General features: G+C 42.6%; 2 protein-coding genes across 4 annotated transcripts in view; both read left to right on the forward strand.

The window, feature by feature from the left end:
- Positions 1-1113: 1113 nt before the first annotated feature.
- ap3m2 (adaptor related protein complex 3 subunit mu 2) lies at positions 1114-5340 on the forward strand (the record flags this gene model as incomplete). Of its 2 annotated transcripts, XM_080853023.1 has the most annotated exons (8): positions 1114-1386; positions 1512-1683; positions 2032-2169; positions 2292-2377; positions 3354-3487; positions 3991-4198; positions 4579-4723; positions 5230-5340. In XM_080853023.1, the coding sequence occupies 8 exons, from the start codon at positions 1114-1116 to the stop codon at positions 5328-5330; spliced, it is 1257 nt and encodes a 418-aa protein (XP_080709149.1). In that variant the 3' UTR covers positions 5331-5340. The 2 variants fall into 2 exon arrangements, with proteins under 2 accessions (XP_080709149.1, XP_080709150.1); XM_080853024.1 differs by lacking the exon at positions 1512-1683 and having other exon boundaries at positions 2022-2169.
- Positions 5341-17941: 12601 nt separating this feature from the next.
- tet3 (tet methylcytosine dioxygenase 3) overlaps positions 17942-23184 on the forward strand; it is a 33775-nt gene continuing 28532 nt past the window's right edge. Inside the window, exons 1-2 of one of the 2 annotated variants that reach the window (XM_080853017.1) lie at positions 17942-18128; positions 18802-18861. The gene's annotated coding sequence lies outside the window, so the exon portion shown is untranslated. The remainder of the gene's footprint in view (positions 18129-18801; positions 18862-23184) is intronic. The other variant, XM_080853016.1, reaches the window with a different exon arrangement.

Below are 23184 nucleotides of genomic sequence, written 5' to 3' on the forward strand. Positions count from 1 at the left end.
CAAAAAATAACTAAACAAAAACTAATATTGCCTCAGAAATATAGATAAAATTGTTAGGTATGCGGAAAAGCCATTACCTGGGAGGCTTATTTAATATCATATTTACTGCTCACTGGATCTAACCTAGCGCACACTGTATGTATTTTCTTAATGTTCAGGGTCAGAAGCACATCTGACACTTTCTTAGCAAACAAAACGTATATTCTTACCTGGACAAGGTAGTCACTCACTGGATATAAACAAGTCTAGGATTCATTGACATGCTTCTTTGCCGTGATACAAAATGTCAGACCTAAGTAGGCCTACGTTCTTAAGCCAATCAATAGCCATGGACTTATGACGTTTATTGGTCAGTTTCCAATGATAATTAAGTACACATCTTGTCTCACTTCCGCAGCGGAAGCCAATAACTATTTTAGTTGGGCGGGCATTCCTGTTATCTGTGTTCTCTGGTTGGTCCAGCCTTACGTCAGTCGCTCACACTAGGCGGGACGAATAACGGGGAAGACTGGCTTAGCAACATTATTTCATCTTTCATCTATTAGTACAAGATATAAACTGAAATTTCAGATAGGAAAACCAAAACGGTGAGTATCTTTTCTAACACCTTTCGTAGCGCACACATGGGCAGGATACGGGTAGATATTTTAGGAAATGTTAAGTAGGAAGTAGCCTGGTATCTTTTCTCGCTGCATGACGGAGCTCGTTGTCACAAGACAGTCCTGTGATAGAGGAAAAAACACGGATGCAAATATGTAGGGATGCAGAATCAGGATGCGCTGCCGATATCATAAGATAGACGGGCTAGCCTACTCCTTTGGTGTATTTAGGCCCTGTTCTGTGATCAACGTTCCTAATCGGACCCTCTATGCTATGGTAACTTGATCGTCACCAGTTTAAGAATATTAAATGAACCCATATCAGCTATCCTCTTTCCACCCAGCCTTGGTGCTTCAGAACGGCCACTTTCTGCATTAGAGTACAAAGTGCTAGTATTGGCAGGACCTTGCATGCATTTATAACATTTCTAAATAGTTTGTTAGATGTTAATACATTGTGTAATTACGATCAGAGTTCATTGCATACACGCTTGTTCTTCTAAGCAGAGTCAAGATGATCCACAGCCTATTCCTGGTGAACTCTTCGGGGGACATCTTCCTGGAGAAACACTGGAAGAGTGTTGTGAGCCGTTCCGTGTGTGATTACTTCTTCGAGGCTCAGGAACGCGCCACTGAGCCCGAGAACGTTCCCCCGGTCATTCCGACTCCTCACCACTACCTCATCAATGTGCTCAGACACAAGATATTCTTTGTAGCTGTCATTCAGACAGAGGTGCCTCCGCTCTTTGTCATCGAGTTCCTTCACCGAGTGGTGGACACATTCCAGGTGTGTGTATTGAGGCATTTGATCTTTTGCACCTGTGCATGCATTTGCTACATATCAGTGGATGTATCCTTGTAGCCTTGCCTTACTCTCTATGTCTGTCTCTCTCTCCGTCCACTTTCTTTCAGGATTATTTTGGAGTTTGTAGTGAAGCTGCCATTAAAGACAATGTAGTTGTTGTGTACGAGCTGCTGGAGGAGATGCTTGACAACGGTTTCCCTCTGGCCACCGAGTCCAACATCCTCAAAGAACTTATCAAGCCTCCCACCATCCTTCGCACAGTGGTCAACACTATCACAGGTTTGTTCATAGTTATCCTCAATGAACAAATATATTTGCAGTTAGTTAGCAAGTGTGGTTTTGTTTGTGTATCTAATAATGGCATTTAACTGTAATGCTACATAAAGTTGCAAAGTTAGCAACAGCAAGGGAGCGATAGCGGTAATAGTAACTGCTGTTGGTGCAGCACTCAAAGAGGTACTCAGCTGATGAAGATCTTAAATATGACTATATCTTTTCAGCTTGAACACCCAAGCCCTGTTGAAAGCAAATCATTCTGTTTTGTCCACACAAATAAGGATTTCATAGACTGATGTCTCATGTTATGGAGTTATTTGTTATAGCTAATCATGTCCTTTTCATCAACAGGAAGCACTAATGTAGGGGAGCAGCTTCCAACCGGCCAGCTCTCTGTTGTACCCTGGCGTCGCACAGGAGTGAAATACACTAACAATGAGGCATATTTTGATGTGGTGGAAGAGATTGATGCTATCATTGACAAGTCAGGTAGGGTATTTTTGTGCCATGTAATTGCAGCTACTTTATTTTATTTCATAACTTACATTACACCGTTATGATGGCTGTTCTGTTAATGGAATATCCCACATTTTTCCTTGCATGTTACATAGGTTCCACTATTACTGCAGAGATCCAGGGAGTGATTGATGCCTGTGTGAAGCTGACGGGCATGCCTGACCTCACTCTCTCATTCATGGTGAGATCTGGGTCCTCTGGGCTGTCTATATTCCTGTCTCACCCTCCCAAAAGATAAAGACACAATTTCATTAGAATAAGATAACATGTACACATTAATCATTTCCGTGGACTTTTTCTTTGTTTGTTTGACCAGAGTGTGAAATGGGGCACATTTTCACAGTCATGGTGGGTATAGGAAAGATGGTTTGAAAACAAAATAAAGACAAATATTTTTTTTGGTTGTGGGAAAGAATCTAAAGTATGGTTACCTCAGCCCAAATCAAGTGTAGATTTGTAGAAGTGTAGACATAAAAACTGTGTATCTGGTTGCACAGAAATGATTAATTTCAGATAAAAACTCTACACCCCTTTGTACATTGAACTCTCTCACCAGTTTGCAGTTATAACACAACTGCCAGAATGAGGTATAAACATATGATAGGATTGATCAAACTATTACCATTACAGAATTGATCAAACAATAATCCATGTTGTTGATTCTATACCTGGATAATATTTTTATATTTTTTATATTTCCATTACATCTAGTGGCACCTCCTGGCTGTAATACGTCATAAGTGATAATGTTTTTTTCTGATGGTCAGTTTATTAACGGAGAACTCTGGTATTTTGTGTTTTTAACTGGGCTCTTACTAGGGTCAAAAACAAGTGAAACTGGTCCAGTGCTGAGTTAGTACACTATAACCAGCAAATGCAAAATGGTTATACGATAAAATTCTGTTATTATATGTGTCTGACAACATGGACCTGTGTCTGTTTACCTCAACTATTGTAGAAAATTACCTTAAATAGGGCCCAGGTTCAAGATTACCGTAATTCTCCCTTTAACTGTTGATGTTTTCATGCATTATATGACCCCCTACCTAATGTCGCTCATATATTCAAGTTGAAAATGTATTCTGAGAAACTTGGTATTCCTGAAAATGGATGCAGTTGTGTTCACTACCAGCTGTACTCTCCCTGCTTCTTCTCAGAACCCCCGGCTGCTGGATGATGTCAGTTTCCATCCGTGTGTGCGGTTTAAGCGCTGGGAGGCCGAGCGAATTCTCTCTTTCATTCCTCCAGATGGAAACTTCCGGCTGCTCTCGTACCATGTCAGCTCGCAGAAGTAAGCCCTGTGTTTAGTCTCTGATCACACTCACTCTCTCTTCCACACACACATACACACAGTGTTGTTACGGTAAGTAAAATGACTATTCAAAGTTTTTGCGGCGGCAGGAGTTTCCCCTGTGAAGTCATAGGTCATGTCATATGCCATGTGTAGAAACACTGTTTCATGACTTACCTTCTCACTCATGGAAACCTAAAAACTTTCTTCACATTGCACTGCTAGAGCTGTAAAGCCTCTGTGACTCAAGAATCTTCTGATAGATATCGAAACTACTATGATTGTCATAGCCCTCCTTGAGTGTGGGGGCTTGCTCTTTGGTCTCTTATGACAACCACAGACCGTCATCGGTCAGGATCAAAAGAGATGAACCTTGGTGTTGTCATTGAAAAAAGCAACACAACCCTCGTTACCTCATTTGAGTTTAACACTTAACTCCATGACTCAGTTATTCAGTAACTCATTCATTTTTGCATGTGTGTTCCGGCGTCTTCCTCCTGCAGCCTGGTGGCGATCCCATTGTACGTGAAGCACAACATCACCTTCAGGGAGAACAGCTCCCAGGGCCGCTTCGAGATGACGCTGGGGCCCAAGCAGACCATGGGCAAGGCAGTGGAGTCCGTGGTGGTGAGCAGCCAGCTGCCCCGGGGCGTCCTCAACGCCAACCTCAATGCCTCACAGGGCACTTACACCTTTGACCCAGTCACCAAGGTACATCTCTCTTTCTGAAGTGTCTCACAAGTGTGGAAATGTCATTAATGACAACTTATTAATGAACTTCACATGGGGAACGGATTCGGGAACTGTCGGGCATTGGGAACGTAAACTTCCCAACTTCACAAACTTCACATTTAGATTCTTAAAGTTACATTTTTTTCTTTTCATGTAATTTGGTGTTTTTGTTGAATGAAACATAACCGTGTAACTGTTTTTCAGTGATAATGTATTGGCATTGTAATTACTTGCAATACTGTGTTATTTCACTGTCTGTTCTTATAGAAATATTGTATTACATTTATGGAATAGTTTGTGAAGTTGACATGGGTCCAATATGGGTACATATTGTAATATATGACTTTTGTTTTCTCCAGCTCTTATCGTGGGATGTTGGTAAGATCAACCCCCAGAAGCTCCCCAGTCTTAAGGGTTCCATGAGCATGCAAACTGGTGCCTCCAAACCAGACGAGAACCCCACCTTCAACATCCAGTGCAAGATCCAGCAGCTGGCCATATCAGGTAGCACTGCACTGACAGTTAATCCACCAGCACGGCTTGGTCATTATCCCACAGTGATATACTGTATATCTTCACTCAAGATGTCACACTGTAAGTCACATGACACACAGGAGCCCTGGTTGCAATTCCAACTTTTAACCACACAGTGGCGCTCATTCTCACTTTTCCCACTTCATCAACATGATGCCTAAGAATCAGAATCAGGTTTTATTGGCCAAGCAAGTTTGCACAAACAAGGAATTTGTCTTGGTACAGTAGCTCTCAGTGTGCTTACACATATTACACAATATATATATCACAACACAAAACAAGATATTTATCCATCGCAATAATGTTACATAATATGTCATTTAGTATATTAAATATAACTAAATATGTATTTAAAGAATGCTGAACAGATTACTTTTATTACAGAGCATTTGACAAAATGCAATATAATTAGCAGAACATTGCTGTTCTTTCAGCTGTATTGTAAAATGTTTGTGTTCCCTTTTTTTTCTTCAAAGGACTGAAAGTTAATCGATTGGACATGTATGGAGAAAAGTACAAACCGTTCAAAGGCATCAAGTACATGACCAAAGCTGGCAAATTCCAGGTCCGGACATAGATCCCGATACATTTCCAGGCCACTTCCTTGATGGGGATAAGGGTTTGCGGGAGGTAGACAGGCAGTGAAACAAAATAAGAGAGGATTGGAATGAGTACGTTCCTCGTGCAAAATGCACCTCAGGATTTCTAATGCGAACTCCAGACCCTGATGTCACGCTGAGAAAATGTATAAGAGCATATGGGAAAGCAGTCGAGGGAATTTGCGATGATCAGAAACACGCATCAGCAGGCTCTCCACTCTCAGCGCAACAGGGTCTGGAGTTTCGGTGTCAAAGCCTGAAATTGGGTTCTCTTTACCTGTTTCCTAATCCGTAACCCGTTTCTAGGAGTTCCATCTGAATTCTGTCACAGAGAAAAAATGAAAAGTTTATTAACAAATCTTTTCTCTCGAGAACAACCATTTGTTTCATTATGATCTCTCGTGAGGTTGGGTCTTCTCCTCCCATCCCTGCTAGTTGTGTTTTGCCCCTGAATGATCATTTCAATCCAAGGCGTCTTGTTTCTTTCATTTGCATTACATCAGCATAATTGCATCTGGTTTTATTCTCATCTTGCTTGATTTTGATTTTCACTGCTGCCACTTATCAGCCTTTCGAATGATATCCTTTTTCTTCTGGTGGAGGGGTGGGTTTGGGTATTTTCTCACTGCATTATCCTATTATACAGCTATTCAGAAGGTCCATATAAGGATTTACAGACCTTGGAATTATTCTGAACCATGCCACCTGAAAGCAGTTTAGATTCATTGAATTAGCATTGTTGTTATACAAACTCTCTTAATGACCTTGATTGATTTTGTCATACACGACAAAGTTTGTTTTTAAATCCATCCATAGTCCGACTAAAAGGACTAGAATGTTCAATGTACATTCCAGTTATTGTCATCACTTTAAAATGCAGTTTAGGGTTGAGTGCAAGAGACATCTCCATTTCACTGCCTCCGTCCGCCTCTCAATGTGGACAGGTGGAGAACAGTAATGTGCATTATATTTATTCATACTGACTTTCAGAGGACCTTTATTTTATTGCCAGTGAACTGTTTGTCCCTCTGACTCTGTGTAGCAATGCACTGAAGGGTGCCTGCTTCCAAATCAGTGGCAGGATGCCTAGACATTAATGCTGTACCTTTTGTGTTTTGTGTTTATGAGGTGTTTTTTTTTCCTTTTATTTTGTCAAATGAATACAGATGGTTTTACAGTGCTATGAAATAAAAGACTTAAAACCGATGCAGTGTTCCCATCCTCTCTTTCTTTCACTACTACTGAGGTATTAACCTCTTAACATGTATAGTGGTATTTATAGTTACACAAATGTAATAAAGAACATGAAATGACTGTCACTGCCTTATGCCAGCAGGTTTGGTTTATAGGATGATACTGATACAGATTGTTTGAGTTATCAGTGCAACTCTGCCTACAGCAACTTTGTCCTGAAAAAACATGTAATGAAATGTGTGAATTCAGTCCTTAATCAGAATGTTGCAGTACTTCTAAAAAGTATGTCAGAATTTAGATTAAGGGAACAACGATTCCCCTACCCAGAGAGTGATCCTTGTCTTATAAGACTTTGTATGATCATGTAGTTTTACATAAGTATTTCCTATGAACTTGTCAACTAAATGAGTAGGTGTAGCCATAGACAGCACTGCTGTCAAACAATGTATAGGCTTGAAGTTCTCATAAGTTTAACTAGTTCTCAATATCTTAATCGATTACAATATTGACGTGTTTAAACATTGCATCTGGAATCAAGCCTAACCAAAAAATCTTTTCAAGAGAAAGCCAAAATATCATCATACATGACGTATAGTTTTTGGTGATGACGTAATGCCCCAAATATTTAACCCCCTCCTTTCAGTGCACCCATTGAACTCCACTCCGCAATTTACTGATCACTTAAAACGTTTTCTTCTCCTTTTCCTCCTGCTCTTCATCGTCTTTTAACTCTAAGATGACTGTGGACTAACACGACCTGAAAGAGCATGAACTTTTTCTACTTAAATCGCTCTTTTTTTTTGCGGATATATTTTTTTCTCACAAGGAATTAAGTGCCCATGAGCTGAGACTTTTAACAATCTACAAAGACTCCACAAGTATTTTTCACCCTCAGTTACTTTGATCGGGACACTTGTTGGGGTCGAGTTTTTCTGCTTCATCAGACGAAGTTGTCTTCCCAACTTCTCTTCATAGATCATCATGGTATAACAAATTGTCAATCCTTGGTATGTATAACAGTAGCGAATATTTATTCATTTGGATGTATTTAGAATATAGAGTTCAGCGGAGTTAAATATGTTTGCTTCTCTTCTGTGCATTATTTATTGCAGATATGGTCTGCCTGCTAAAAGAAAACATGATGTGTATTCAGTGAAAGTGATTACGTAGCTCCCTACTAGTAAACAATTAGCGCAATACACATCGGTAGCTTCAGTTAGTGTTATCTGATAAAGCTCATGGTGAGTTCCTTAGCATAGCCGATGACGATTATTACTCGTCTGTTTACAGCTATGTGGATTGTAAATACAGTAGCGTACTTAGGAAGATGTGGACTAAAGTAATTGGCCTATTATCATTGCTTAACATATTTTATGTTAGGGTATTGTTTCCTGATCATTACTGCGGTGGGCTTGCTACCCTGGGGTGGTGTTGTCTCAAAGTAGGGGAGGGGGCTCTGCTGATGTGTCGGATTTCTCTCCCCCTGGGCAGAAAACAAACAAACATCGACAAAATGATCACCTATGTATAAACATGTATCCGTTAGTGAGTGTGACAGTAGTTTCTATTAACGTTATTGCTAGTCACATTACAACGCTAACGTTAGCTGTCTTTTTCATCCCTGTGTTTGTCGCCGGTTAAAGAGCCGGTAAAGTGCTGAATAAGCCACGTGGTTGGGGCGCCAAGCGCATGCTTCTGTTACACCAACGAATCTCCACAGTCTAGCAAGTAGCGCATTGACTACCTTTTAAGAGATCAGTGTAAAGTTACACTTGTGACAAGTATGTTACTACGTTGTAACGTTAGTGTTTTTAATAGGTATGTATTTAACAGACTCGTGTTAATGTGGTTACCATTATTGGCAATGTGCGCAATTAAGAAAGTTCCTTTGCTATTTTATGATAATGATAGTTTAGGTATAGTTTTAAGCATTTATGTTTATGCAATTTTATGGAAGCTTGTTTGTTTTTAGAAAACTAACACGGGAATTATCGTTGACACAGCTATCTGTTATCGTCTACGTTATTGTTCCTTTATAGCCTATGTGGTGACGCATTTTAGACAACAAACATTTGACAGATATGACTGTAGTTTCAGATGTTCTGCATCATACTGGATTGTGTGCAATAAGTTAGAATTTAACAAGTAGCCTACTCTAATTTACACAATTAAGCTGCTCCTCCACCGAGCCGACCAGTCGTTGGAAATTATTTATAGTAGGGTGCATTTACACGTCTAATCATCTAGTTTCAGGAAACGGTGAAGTTAACGATAAGGGTGGGACTAACGTTGCAACTATCTTCTAGAGAGTTTTGTTATGTCACGTAGTGCGGAACCCGTACAGGCCTAGTAACGGCGGGCTTTTATAGACACAGTTAAAATATTTCGGCTTATTGACGGTTGATTGGAGCTTCCTTGCACGGCACAAAGAGCGCCGTCGCCGGTCTGAACGAAAGCCCTTTCTCATGCAAAGAGGGCAAACAAAGACCTCCTCGTGGGGATTCGCCATTATAACCTGACATTTTCTCACATATTGCACGTAGCGTTAGCCATCGATTCAGTGCGCCGACATCTGTCCACTGTCTGGTGTTCAGTTGCATTAGCCAATCTCTTTAGAGGGCAATACTATTCAAGGGTTATTCAAAAGACGCTTTATTTTTATGGTTATTGCTGAATAATGGAACTCATGCCATATAATTATTCTGTCACTTGAGATATATTTATGAATCTAAAAGTTTTCAGTCTTTTAAAATGGGCATTGGTACTTGGTTTTCCTTACAACTTTGGGAATAGGCATACATTTGGAATTAATGTATCTATTTTTCCTTGTTGCCCTCTTCCCCTTTGTTTCCCCCTCCCATGTACAGTCCCTTGTTTTTGAAGAGCAGAGTGACTTCAGTCATGACACCCTCATCAAAGTTAAGATGGACCTTTGTACACCCCTCTAGGTGACCTAGTATGAAGATGCTGTGCATTTCCAGTCACCTGATCCTCTTCAATCCACCTGGACATCCGGGTGATTGATAGCATGGGTAGGACTGGCCTTTAGAAGCTGACAGTTCGACATCAAACCAAAGTCCCCCTCTCAGCTCCGCATTGACCCAAGTCAGCCGTAGCCCATTAGCTGTCTCTCCATCTTCCATCCTAGTGGACAATACTTGGACTGAGTCTTTAAAGTGCAGTCAAGTCTCTCCCACTGGCACAGCCCACCAGGGCTTGGACAACAGCATGGACAGGCCCAGGGGGGGCCCAGGCCCCCCACCACAGGACATCTATGAGTTCTCCCTGGATGAAGAAGATGCCAAGATCCTTCTGCGGGGCAAAGCCATGGGCACGGTGTCTCCCTTGGCCGAGTACATCCAGAGCGAGCACCACCACGGGGGCTTTTTCCCAGGTGTCCAGCCTCAGTCCCACGACTCAGGCGGGGCAGCAGCCCAGCAGAGGAAGAAGCGTAAGCGGTGTGGCACGTGCGACCCCTGTCTGCGCAAGGAGAACTGTGGCAATTGCAGCAACTGCCTGAACCGCAAGACCGGCCACCAGATATGCAGGTTGCGCAAGTGCGACCAGCTGAAGAAGAAAGCCAACAGCTGGGAGGTGAGTGGCTAATATTTTTCTCTGTAACAATTCACAAGCACCATTCACCAAAACAATAGTGCACAAATCAAGTAATAATCACATTATAACTTGTTTACAAAGGTTATGGTGAGACTTGTTAGAGAATAAGTAAACTGAATCAGACGTCTCTCTCTCTCTCTCTCTAGGTGGTACAGTGAAAGTATGTTTTATCAGAATGTCAGCACATTATTATACATTTAGCTCTTAGCACACAAACCCAGGATTTATATTGTTTTCAGGACCAATATGATATCTGCCAAATCAACATGTCTGTACTCGTCATTTTGTTCCTTCCACACATGCTCAATTCATGCTCAAAATAAGTGAAAAGTTTAGCTATTTGTAAGCAGGGTGTATTTTGCAATGCATGTTCATTATTCCAAAGTTTGTCTTTCATGACAACTGTAGTGTACTGAATGTAGTGGGCAAAGAGACTGGGCTTCTGGATGGTAGAGCCTCTACAATGTATGAGAGTGGGACAACTTGTACTAGCTCTGCTACTGCTGTGTATCCCAGCCAAGGCCTGAATGATTGCTGCTGCCCAGTAATTGGGCCTTTTAAGATGAAACTTTTAGCGCTAAGATTAGCATCAAACTAACCGCTTCTTTGATGGGTGTGGGAAGATGCAACATGGGTTGCTGTTTAGGAAGAGTGGTACATTATTTGCATCCAATCGCTACCTACTATGTCGTCCCTTGTGCCGGGGTCCACCCTTGACATTCCTTGTATGTCAGGTCTCAACACGTCTCTGGTGGATCCAAGTGTTGCCTTTGTGTGACAACTCTCACAATCTGGGATGAGTAGTATGCAGGGATATCAGACCAATATTTGTCAAGGTGTCGACTCGCTCTTAAGATAAGCTGGATGTCACTTTCTAGCCACTACTTCCATACAATCATTACACATTGTCAACTTGACTTGTCATGAATGGTTTATGATTATTGACAATCAAGTTTTCAGACATGTTCAATGCTCTTGTACAATGTTATTAAATCAGGTGTCTGCAGCGTTTTCTAAGTTATTGCAGTCAAGAAGACAAATAACCCTTTGGGGGAAAGATGTGGGAAAGTATTGTATGCAACCAATGTACTGAGTCCCTCACAATATGAACTAATAAAACATCATATTGTACAATGCCAGAGCTAATGTAGGCCTACTCATTAACTGTAACAGATCTTTTCTGGAAAGTAAGAACCAAAGCAATGCTGTTGTAACGCTTGATTTATGGTGCACAGATTTGTATTTTTAGTGTTAACAGTAATGAGTATTGTTTTGATTAAACTGTTGGTTTGGTAAAGACTGAAGCTTCCACCAGAGCTGACTCATTACCACTCTTGAAGAGTGAAATAGCAGCAGGTCCGCCTTCCTTACTACAATCACCATAGTTTCAACACTAGGGCTGCAATAGTACCCACCATACCGTAGAACTAGGTACTAAGTGTAACGCAGTGGTGAATCCATCGCCATCATAACAAGTTTTTCCCCCCCTTATCATTATCCTCATGTAGCTTGTGTCTTGGTCTGTGGTCTACTCGTGTCTGGATATTCTAAAAATGTTCCATCAGTTTTTTGAAAAGGATGATGTCCACAGCGCACACGTTTTTCTCTCACTCCTCACAATAATGACAAATCCATGCTAAATTGCCCAGACCTCTGCACTGAGCATTATCATTTAGTGAGTGCATCACGTCAATGTAACCATCTTCGTCAACCGTCGACTAACCATTCATGGAAAACACATGTTAAATATTGCATTCAAATTGATGTGAATATGACATAAAACATGTAACATGTAACAAGTAGCCATTATGTTTGTGATTGCAACCAATCCTCATGGCCACACCATCATCATAGCAACATTAACAGACAAGCTAGAATGCCATGCAGAAATAGCTTAATATGTGTATTTTTAAATCCCTTAACTCTTTCAGCTCTACATATTAAGCGAGAAGTAATGTCAAATTAATAAACTAGAAGAGCGCCTCTACCAAGGACAAATGCCATTGCCCAATGTTACACTTTTCCACTGAGTTTCATGAAAATTGGGCTGACAGTTTTTGCGTAATCCTGCTTACAGACAGACAAACATACCACAATGAAAACATAACCTCGTTGGAGGAACTAATTTAACACGGCTGCAGTCCCATTCAACACTCATCAGTTTTTTCTCAACTAGTATTTACTTATTTTCTGCTGCTGCCTACTTCCTGTTCTGTATTTCCTGTTTTTTGTTGTTGTATCTCCCTTCATGTGCCTTTTTTAGTATATTTATTGACTCTTTGTTCTGCTGGCTCTCTGTCTGCTGCTTTCTTTGTTATACCATAGTGGTGCACTCTGTCAATTGATCAATACATCTGAATATTGCAGGATTGGTCAACTAAGGTTAAAGTGGAAGGCATGTTTAGTGTAGGGGCATTTATGCCTGTTGTGGGTGAGCTGAGAAGAGGGTCTGTATTTAGCTCAGCAGTTGTAAACCAGTTTGAGTAATAACCTCTCAGCAAGTTTATCCAGCCTGTTGGCTCATGCCTTCACAAAATGATTATTTCTTGGGTATTTTCGCTTGCACATGGATATTGATTTGAATGTAGTTTGTGTTCTTTCATGGATGTTGCCAGACAAAGCAGTTTTTTGTTTATTCAAAACAAGGCCTCAGACTTGAAAGCAGTATTTTGTCTGGGAATAGACATTCAAATAGCTTAGCTTTTGATCCCACTGTGTACAATGGGTCACTCCTTTCACAGGGATCTCAGGTGCTGGATTCAGACACACACTCACACACATACACACACACTGGTATCCTGATCTGTGCAGAGTTCCATTTTAGCCTACTCTATACCCTCCTCTCCCTCTCTCTCTCTCTCTCTTTCTCTCTCTCTCTCTCTCTCTCTCTCTCTCTCTCTTGCTTTCCTCTGACCCCTGGGGCCCTACAAGGACAGACAGGAGGCGGAGACTGACCTGGGGCCAGGGAGGGAGGGAAGGAAGGGCAGATTGAAAGAGAGAAACAGACGAGGAGAAAGGTGGGGGTTTAAAGAGGACAGGAAGACTGTAAATATAGTCTGTGGTGAGGTGTTTCTTAGGCTGGAAGGAGAAAAGTGATTTCTGGATAAAAGAGAGGGGAGGTCAGGGGGAAGGAACCCACTTTTACCCCTCTTGGAGTAGATAAGGAGGAACAGGGTGATAAGACAGGCAGCCTGAAGAAGCCTCCTCTTCCCTCAGAGCCCCTTTGCTTTCTTCCTGAGGAGCTTTCTGCCCCATGTTTCTGTTCACTCGCTGTGGACACTGTGAATTATTCAGGTTGAATGTCACAGCTGAATGCATGACACGCCTAATTAAAGACAGGCTGCCTTAGTTATAGCTGAAAACATGGCTAATTTCACAGGCATTTATCTGGTCAGGCGTCTCACCAGAGGCACGCTCAAGGTATTTGGGCTATTTTAATGAGAGAGAATGACTGGATTTGGTGTCCCTGCAAAGCTGTGTGTCTGTGCGAGACCTTGGTTTAAATTTTAGATTCCTACTCCCTCTATAAAAACATAATCTCTTATCATCCATCAGAGGTTTTTATATTAACCTAGACCAAATATTGTCGATGCCTTATAACCATGCATTCAACAGATCACTTCTTGTTCATTTTTCTGATTGGTTGGCTGAAAGCTGCTCAACCTATTTTGCAGAGGACCTAAACCCACTCACTGGATCTGTGCTACCAGGTCAGGTTGTGTTGGTGCGTGGCTCTATTGCCTCTGGTGCTTTACAAATGGAACGACCCATCCCCCGCTCTATCCCTCCCACACAATGACCCCATATCCTTCAGCAGCAGGGACCAGAGTATACACACACACAAACACACACAAACACTCCGAGCACACACAGAAAACATATATGAATTTAAACAGATTAGATTTGGCCTCTTCATGTGTTATATGGAGCAGTGATTTATATTGGTGGTATAAGCACACATGAGTGACTGGCAGGAGGGACAATAAGCTAGCTTGGAGCGCTAACTGTACTCATCAGTGTGACCGGGTTTCATTCCTCCCCTTGACGTGACCCCTGTGTGGGAGCAGCAGCAGCCGACTTGCCATCGCTTGGCAACCACGTCTAATTATTCCACATTTGCCCAGTGGGGGCATGGTAGGCCAGTTATGTAGGTTGCTCGAGAGGCATGCAGGAAGCGTGCATGACAAATTTGTGCTCTTTGTAGACATCTTAACAGACAACTTAATGGTTGTTGAGGTGTTTCACTGGCATTAATCATTCATATAGACCAATAAAAAACTGCGCTGACTTTAATTATGTTTAAAGGGAAAGTCCGCGATTCTTATCCAATACACTTTTTGTCAAACTCAGTGAATTGCTCCTCACGATCCCCTAGCTAGTGTTCTGCTCAAATATCAACAACCTTTCACTAGAATTACAGACTGCATCTTTAAGTCATAAGGATTTTGTAATCAATGTTTTTTTTCATAGCACTTATTTTTTCCGTCTCTGTAATGGATCACAAATATTACCCTTTTCAAACAGACTTAAATACACCACTGCACAGATATTATATAGCAATAACCTTGTGGTGTAACTCAATAGTCTAAGGCCAGCTGGTCCTTAACAATAACTTACTTGTGCCAGCGCTGTTGGAGTGTGGTGGGCTTGTAGGGGTGTCAGACACACAGGAGAAGCAGACGGGTTGAGTTTGTGTTTTAGCCTTTTGTGTGTGTGTGTGTGTGTGTGTGTGCGTGTGTTGGGGGGCATGGGAGATGTTTAGGGAAGGTGTAGGAGGTAACAGACTGTGGCTTAGAAGGGAGGTGTGTGAAAATGGGGGGTGGAGCGTCTTAATGAAGGCTCGTTATTCAGCTTTAATTATAGCGGCACTCCGGCCCTTTCTCTGTGCTTGGACGCACACTCAAGGATGCAGATTTTCTTTCAGCTCGTTATCGTGACGAGTTCAAGCATGTTCTTTTCGGCCTTTTCTTAGGACTGTTGATTTGATTGTGTGTTTGTGAATGTGCAAGAGTGTATGTGTGTGTGTATGTGTGTGTGTTTGCAGTAGAGGGGGAAGGGTGTAATCAGTAAGCTAGGCAAAGCAAGGCTAAGTGCTGAAGGTCTGTCTGGGTTTTGTCATCAAGCATTAATCGGTCGTTTGTCTACACATAAGAGTAGAACACAGGGATGTGCAAATGGGATTAACTATGTGTGCTGGTATACGTAGGCAGATCATTTATTGCATTTGCAATGCAAGTCAGATATTTTCAGACATGTCTCCACCACCAGCTAGGTGTGTGTGTAGATGGTAATACGAAGCAAGGGAGAGTATGTTGAGGCTTGGAAACGGTCATTTATAAGCCGCAATAAGCGCAATAGGCAATTTCTGAGATTGCAGTGGCCCAGCGTTGTTTAGGATTGACTACGCTGACTGCCACCGCTGGTCTTCCCCTGGCGGACGCACGCACGCAGGCGCTTGCTTTTCTTTTTCTCTCACACTCTCCTCGACGGCTGGCTGGCTGTAAGCGCGCACACGTCCGCACGGCCCCGGCACACTTTGGCACGGTGTGTGACGTGAGCGCTCGGGAGTTCCCACGCTCAGAGGCATCCTGACTGCTGTGTCACAGAAACTGCTGCCCTCCCTCCCCACGTGCGTCCCCACTCTCTCACCGCTCTCTCTCTCTCTCTTTTTCTCACCGGTCCCCACAGTCCCAAAAAAAAGGAAAAACGTTATTCTCTCGTAGCATTCCCCACGTGTTTGAATTTCCTCGATCAGTAAATGTTTAAACTCGCTCACATGATATTTCAGTTTTACACCGTTTTCTTTGTGCTGCACATGATGTAGTCCCAAGTTTTGCCTGAAAAAGAGCTGACTTGTGTTTTTGTGGGGTTTGTGTTGTAATTCTTGTTTTAATTCACTAAACTACTCTGAAGTTGTTTCATTCCTCTGTGAACTGTGACAGCGACTTACTGTCGGAATAAACAAGTGAACGCGTGGAAAAGCTTTTTTCTTCGCATTTTTGTTTGTTTCTCAGACGTGTTGTGCGAGTTTCCTCAATGAGAGGTTTGAGTAAAAAGTGACGTGCACCCCCCCTGAAGATTATAATCAAGGACAATGTTGGCAGGTGTGGGTGGAATCTCAATAGCTGCTGTTGCCTGGCAGCCGGTGAGTGGCGTCCAATAGCAGCTGACTGATAATCTGCTGCCTTTCAGCCCGGGCTGGGCTTGTTTGCCGATGGCTTGCACATTTCACTTTCACATGTTCTCACAAAGTGGCCAATTTATCTTACTCATATTCTTAACCCAACCAGACCAGCAACTTAAACAACAACAAAAGACATGAAAGAATAATCTCAGACCTCAGCCGTCTAAACTTTAAAAAATATGTCTGGTATGTAGTCTTGTGCTCCCAGAAGTCTGCCCACTGAAAAGCCATAATGGTTCAGTGGTAACAGAAAGAGTGTTGAGTTTTAAGTGTGTTGATTGGAAAGGATGTCATTATCCATTTATAAATATTATTATTTATGTTGATTCAAACCCAAATTGTGTCTTGGCATGTTTCTTCAAAGCATGTGTTGTTTATAATCTTTCTGTTTGGTACTGATCTGTCAAAACCAAAAATACCATATAGCATTTCAACATTATTTCATCTCAAAATTTTTAAATGATTCAGTCAGTCATTGCATTTAGCATATGGTTCTGCTTATGTTGATATCAGAACTGTGTTTGTGTCCTTGATCTCTAGTCTTTGTCTGCAACATGGAATGTTGTTGTCAGATCCTGGTGTAAGAGCGCGTGTGTGTTTCAGTGCTGGTGACATTGATCGGTTGTGCTGCGGTGCACACACGGACAGTGTGCGGGCTAAACCGTGTGGTGCTGTGCTATGCTGTGCCGTGCTATGCTGTGCTGCACCACACTGTGCAGTCCAGTCCGGTTGTTGCAGGCAGCCGTGACACAGATGGTGTTCAGCGATACCACATACCAGAGGCATTGTTTAGGGAAGCCGAGCCCAAGGAGATAATTGACAGCCGTAGAGAGTCCCTTCCCCCCAGTCCACCTTCCATTTTCCTCATTCTCTTCCTCTTTCTTCTCCTTTTCTCTTTCTCTCTCTCTCCATCTCTGTCACTCTTTCATGGACGCACGCACTCACACACCGTGTAACCAACCCCCCCCCCCTTCTCTTTTTCCAACACCTCTCTAGCTCAGTTCTGCTTTATGGTTTTCTCTCTCTCTCTCTCTCTCTCTCTCTCTCTCTCTCTCTCTCTCTCTCTCTTTCTCCTTGTCTGTATTTCACCCTAGCAGCAGAGCTCATCCTGGCCCCTGATTGGTGGCTTGGCTCTCTTTGTGTGCTATCTGTAGCGTGACGTTGCGTCATGTGTGTGTGTGTGTGTGTGTGTGTGTGCGTGTGTGTGTGTGGAGAGAGAGAGTGAGTGAGTGAGTGCACGCGCGGGGTGGGGGGGGCATTCACATCACGTATGCAGTTAGCTTCTTTGCTTGCTGGAAAGACTGAGAGAGAGAGGAGGGAGGGGGGTTAAGTGAAAAAAGAGAGAGAGTGGGAGGAGATCTCCGTAGCACAGCAGTGATAGCGATCACACGGGCTTTAAAAAAAAAAAAAACTCCCCCGTGTGTATGTGGTAGACCTATTGGTGAAGGGGAGGAAGTGAGAGAGCGAGTGAGAGAGAGAAAGAGAGAGAGAGAGAGAGAGAGAGAGAGAGAGGGGAGGGAGGGAGCGAGAAAGAGAGAGCGTGCAAGCTCACCAATGTAAAACACGAATAAAAAACACAAGATGGCTTCCTGAATGGACCGAAAGACTACAGAGAGCAAAAGAGTGAAGAACAGAGGGCGAGAGAGAGAAGAAAGGAGAGAGAAAGTGAGAGAGAGAGAGCGATAGTGGACCTTAAAGAGACGAGAGGAAGACCGACCCGTCTTCTTCTGATGGGGATACCGCCATCCGTCGCAAAGCACAAGAAGGCAGATTGTCTCCGTGGGTAAATATTAATTACTAGGGACTGACGGACAGGGACAGCTATGGCAGGGGTGGCAGTTGGGGGGCAAGCTTTTCTTTTGGGGGGAGGGAGGGAGTGAGTCAGAGACAAAACAGAACCGGCACATTAAACAGCCAGACAGCGGAGAGGGGGGTGCCTTTAACAGCTACCCTGCTAATTATTGAAGTATTTCTGTTTTGTAATTATTTTGACATAACTGTGTTTACCTTTTGAATTTTTGAATAGTGATGTAAAATATGGCTTTAGTGCAGAGGGTGTTGTGGAAGCTGAGACTGTTTGATCCAAACAAGAGGCTTAGTTGAGCTTCATCTGTATTTTATGATGAAAGCCCTAAACTTGATACTGATGAGACCTGAATGTTCATGGTAAAACATTACATAATTTAGAGAGAATACGTGTCAGTTTGTGAGTGTGACTCTCTCTGTCTCATCCTGCACAAGAGAAACACAGTCACTTAATCTCTAATTTTATGAAGGTTATTTGTCATTTGTTCACAAATGTATTTTTACACTGATCTGTTGTGTGACTAGAATTAAAATATAGAGTCATTTCACTGCATTTTTCTTTGCTGTCTGGATTTGACCAGGCTGCTGTCACTGGCCAGTTTATTGATTTTTATTCTTTCTTTCTATCTATCCCCTGAACGGCTGCTAAGGTGGGATATTTTGAAGAGGACATAAAAGCCCGGCCTCTAATCCAGAATCTGGCAGAAAAGGTGAGAGTGAATTCAGCTGGGCTAAGGGAATACTGCATTGAGAGAGACTTGTGAAAGAAAGAGAGATAAAGATGAGAAAATGAGGTGGGCACGTCTGTGGTCCCTGTAGTCATTCTGTGGGGTGCCAGTCAGACAGCCTGCCTGTCATCTGCTCCTGGTGTGTGTCCGTAGGCTGGGGAGAATGTGTGAAGACAGGTCAGTTGGTGAAAGGCTTTGAAGCTACTGAATGACTATCGCCACCTGTGTGTGTGTGTGTGTGTGTCTGTCTGGACTCAAGCTGTTCACATGGACATTTTTGTTTGTGTGTTCGAGCGTTGGCAGTCATTAGCCCTGGAAAGGATGTCAATTAAGATGAAGCTAGTAAACTTGTAAGAGGTACAAGTGGTCCTTAGATATTGAATCAAGCAGGTCCACCAGAGGTATTTTTTTGCATCTGTGGTTGACGCGGAATGTGTGCTGTCGTCTCACCTGTTACATACACACTTGCACGAGGTGTTTGTTTGTGTGTGTGGCTTCCTTGCCGATGGTGTTTTATAACTGGCGGTTGATAGAGCAGTGTGGCGTTTCGCACTGCGCTACGCTAATGCCGCCCTGTGCTCTGTCTCAGTAGGCTACGGTGCGCTAGTGTTTGCAGCAGAGCGGCGCCGAGGACAGGCCCCTGGTTTAAAGAGTCCCGGGCTCATCGCCTATTGGCAGGCGTGAAGCATGTGTTCTGAGGCTGAGGCGGGAGGAGCAGGGCTGACGCTCGCTCATTCTCTCACTCACTCACTCACACAGCTCTGACTCAGGAGGGGCGGGGGTGGGGGGGAGGCAGAGGTGGAGGTGCTGCTGGAGAGGGGGGTGGGGATTGGGTGGATGTGGAGGGGGGGCGGGTTGTGGATAGCAGGGCAGTCCTGCCAACAAAGTTTCCAAGTCAGATGAGGTAAAGGGAGTAAAAGTTAGTGGGTCACGGGCGCATGCGCAGACAGCAATGTTTGTGTCTGTGAGAGTGAGCACGTGCCTGAGTGTGTGTGTCTGTTTGTGTCTATGTGAGAAAGCACGTGGTGGCGGGCGTATGGACTGGAGTAACCTGTAGCGCTCGACTGGCTTAGCAGAAGAGCTGTTTCTCACTTCCCCCCTCTTTGCAAAACAGTGGTGCGGCGGCGGCGGCACTCTCTCACGGCACACGCGCGCTAACAATGCGCCAGGCACATCACACAGCCCGGGCTCGCCTGCCGGAATAAATATAGCCCAAGCCGAGCTGTAATAGTCTCCTGTCGGCACGATGCGTCTAGTCCGATGGCCGTCGATCGTCAAAGGCTTGCGTTTGGCCCCTTGGTTGTTTCGCTGCTTAGTTCTTTACCTGCTTTCCAGGTGGCTTTAGCATTGACTTTGTCGCCGTCTTAAGCGCAAGTTCTTAACTGGTCACAGGCTGGCAAAGCCACCAAAACACTGAGACACTTGGGCTACTTACTGTCAGATGTGAGTGGAGGTGGAAATTATCCTTGATGAAATGTTGTGTTCCGCCATGTGGTGTCGGTGTGACAGCTTTCTCTGTTTCTTTCTGTTTCTACCGGAGACACAGAGATTCTGTGCAGAAAATTGGATTGTGTATGTTGTGTGCAGTTTTACAAGGCAACATTTGCCGCATCTTACTTCGTCATCTAAGGCAATATTGTTCTGTGGCAATAGAGGGAATCAGTCAAACATATCTCAAGCTCTCACCAGAGTGTTTTTGTGCAGTTCTAATTGGGTTGTGGTTTTTGTGTAAGTTTCCATTCTCAAACTTATGCTTTCTCAAGTTGCTGTCAAACCTAAACCTCGACCTCCCCTACACCGCTTCCCATTGTCATTGTTTCTTCCACCAAGTGTTCCTGTCAATCATTTGTTGTCATGGAAATTCGATATATTGTAGTAAAAGGCAGGGAGCCACCAAAAGAGAGATTAGCAAGCATGTTACAGCTCTGTGCACGGTTCTGCTGTTTATGCCATGGGTTTGCTAAAGAGGTAGATGTGAAATGTTGGTGGTGTTTGTGGTCGTCCAGGAAGCCTACATCATCTTCTGTTTATGCAGTGCAGTACTTTCTCTACTCAACCTTCTGCAAAATACCAGGCCTATGTGGTTTGAGACTTGAGAGAAGCTTCTAGCCCACATTCATCTTCAGGACAGACTAAACATTTGGTTGGAGTTCGTGCAAGAAGTCTCAGGAGAAAGAATGTTGTCGTCTGAGCTACATTCACCCCCTAGAGCCTTACCGCAATGCAACATTGTATGCTTTTGATAAGACATGTAATTGTATCTCTTGTTGTCAGTTCTTTAGTCTCTGTTCCTATGGTGTTATTTATAGTGCTGGGTCAGTTTCTGGCCTTGTTTTTTACTACGTTGTGTCTTAACATTTAGTATGGATGAATGACAAATTGTTGTCCTTAATATGAAGAATATCCGTTATAACATGCAGGTATTTTCTTTAACAACCCCATTTGTAGAATGTCTACTTCATAAAGACACACACAACAGCATAGAAAACGAAAAAACTGCACTGGCTAAAAACATAGTTCAGTAGTAAAATGGTTCCTTTACCTGGGAGAGAAGGGGTTAACCATGACCTAGTTTCTGTAGTAACACTGAATGGCAGATGACATCATCACTGTAATTATAGCTCCGGTCCACCCTCAAGGTTGGTCATGTGATGTGCTGGCCGTGTGCATGTGTGAGCAGAGGGCGGATGTATTTAGGTATGGAGCGTGTATAATATAGCCTCTTGTTTTCTTCATCAATATACACACAGAATTCAGTTATGACTCGTTTTAAGTTTTTATTAACTTTTCTTGCCTCCAGTAAAACAAGTATGGCCTTAACCCAACTCTGTAAAAGATGTCAAAAGACATCAGACGCAACCAGAAAATGCTTGAACATGAAAAAACATGCCTCAATAGATTATCAGAGTGTTCTCTTTTTGGTCAGGGAAAATGATGACTCTCACACCTTTGACCAGGAAGCACACTAAGACTAATGCCGTTACTGAACAGGGGGCAATAATCTAATAGATGTGCACTACGTGGTCTTACAAAGAACAAAGAAGGGTATTGCATAAAGCTATTTTGATTACAAGTGCACATTCATTTGTTGATTTCATAACGTGCATGCAGGCCTTTGAGGTTTGACCCATGTCTCATTTGGGTGTGTCTGATCAAACAGGTAGGTTTTTCATGGAGGAAGGCGTTCTACCACTTCTGTCTCTGAAATGTGACCTGCATCTTGGTTTTCAACGTCTGGCAGGCACATCTAATCTAATCTCTACACAGTTGGACAGCATAACATTGGCCACTGAGTTACTTAATTGACTGATCATTTAACTCATCAAAATATGTTACCAAATGGCTACTTAAGCTATGCAACTATGCTCTCTACCGTCACACAGACAGTAAATAAAGTAATCCAGTAGCCTATCATTTATTGGGGCCATAATGCACAACAAAAAGTAATACTTTTGTATTTTAAATGTACTTTACAGCATACATATTACTCATTCAATTTAGACCACTGATCAATGCGTCGTTCTCCCATTTACCTAATGTCTCTCTGTATAGTGGCAGTGAAGATAGGCCTAAAGTACCACATGAAGTTACTCTAAAGGAGCACATAGAACGCCTCCACAGATGCTCAGTATACATTTACAATAAGTCGTCTAACAATCAAATCTATCTCATTAGCCTAGATGTTCTGTGTAAAACGATGTTTTTAAAGCAAATTAAGAATGCATCCTTTTTGTTACAGAGAGATCAACCAAGGGAGATGATAAAGTTCCTTCCCTATCGTTCACTTTAAACCATCACACATCTCCTCTCTCTGTTCTATGGCTTGCTGGTGACCTTGCGTTGAACTTGGAAGTGCAAAATTAATCAAATGAATCAAGAGAGACACAGACGTTTCCAAAGTTTCCTAATATTATTTTAATCTTTGCTTAGTTTATTTGCCATTTGGGATTATTTACTTAACTGGATATTGAATATTACCGTACTTCAGGGAAGGTTTATAGATCGATAAGCACATATAGGTTACAGCGCGTTCTTTTCTCCACTGCAGTAAAGGGACGTTATTACTTTAAAGAAAATTACTTCTATATTCTATATAAATAACTTCCTTAGTAATCTCATGTATCTTATTTTAATGTGTGTTTATTATAGGCCCAAATGTTAAATAATATGAAGTCAAGTCAAGTCAAATCTATTTATAAAGCACATTTAAAAACAACTCATGCTGACCAAAGTGCTGTTTTAAAGAGAAGGAACTTAAGAAAATTAGGACCCAGGAGAAATGACAGGGTTAACTTGTGAGATAAA

Source organism: Sprattus sprattus (assembly GCF_963457725.1).
Source record: "Sprattus sprattus genome assembly, chromosome: 15".
Classification (NCBI taxonomy): domain Eukaryota; kingdom Metazoa; phylum Chordata; class Actinopteri; order Clupeiformes; family Clupeidae; genus Sprattus; species Sprattus sprattus.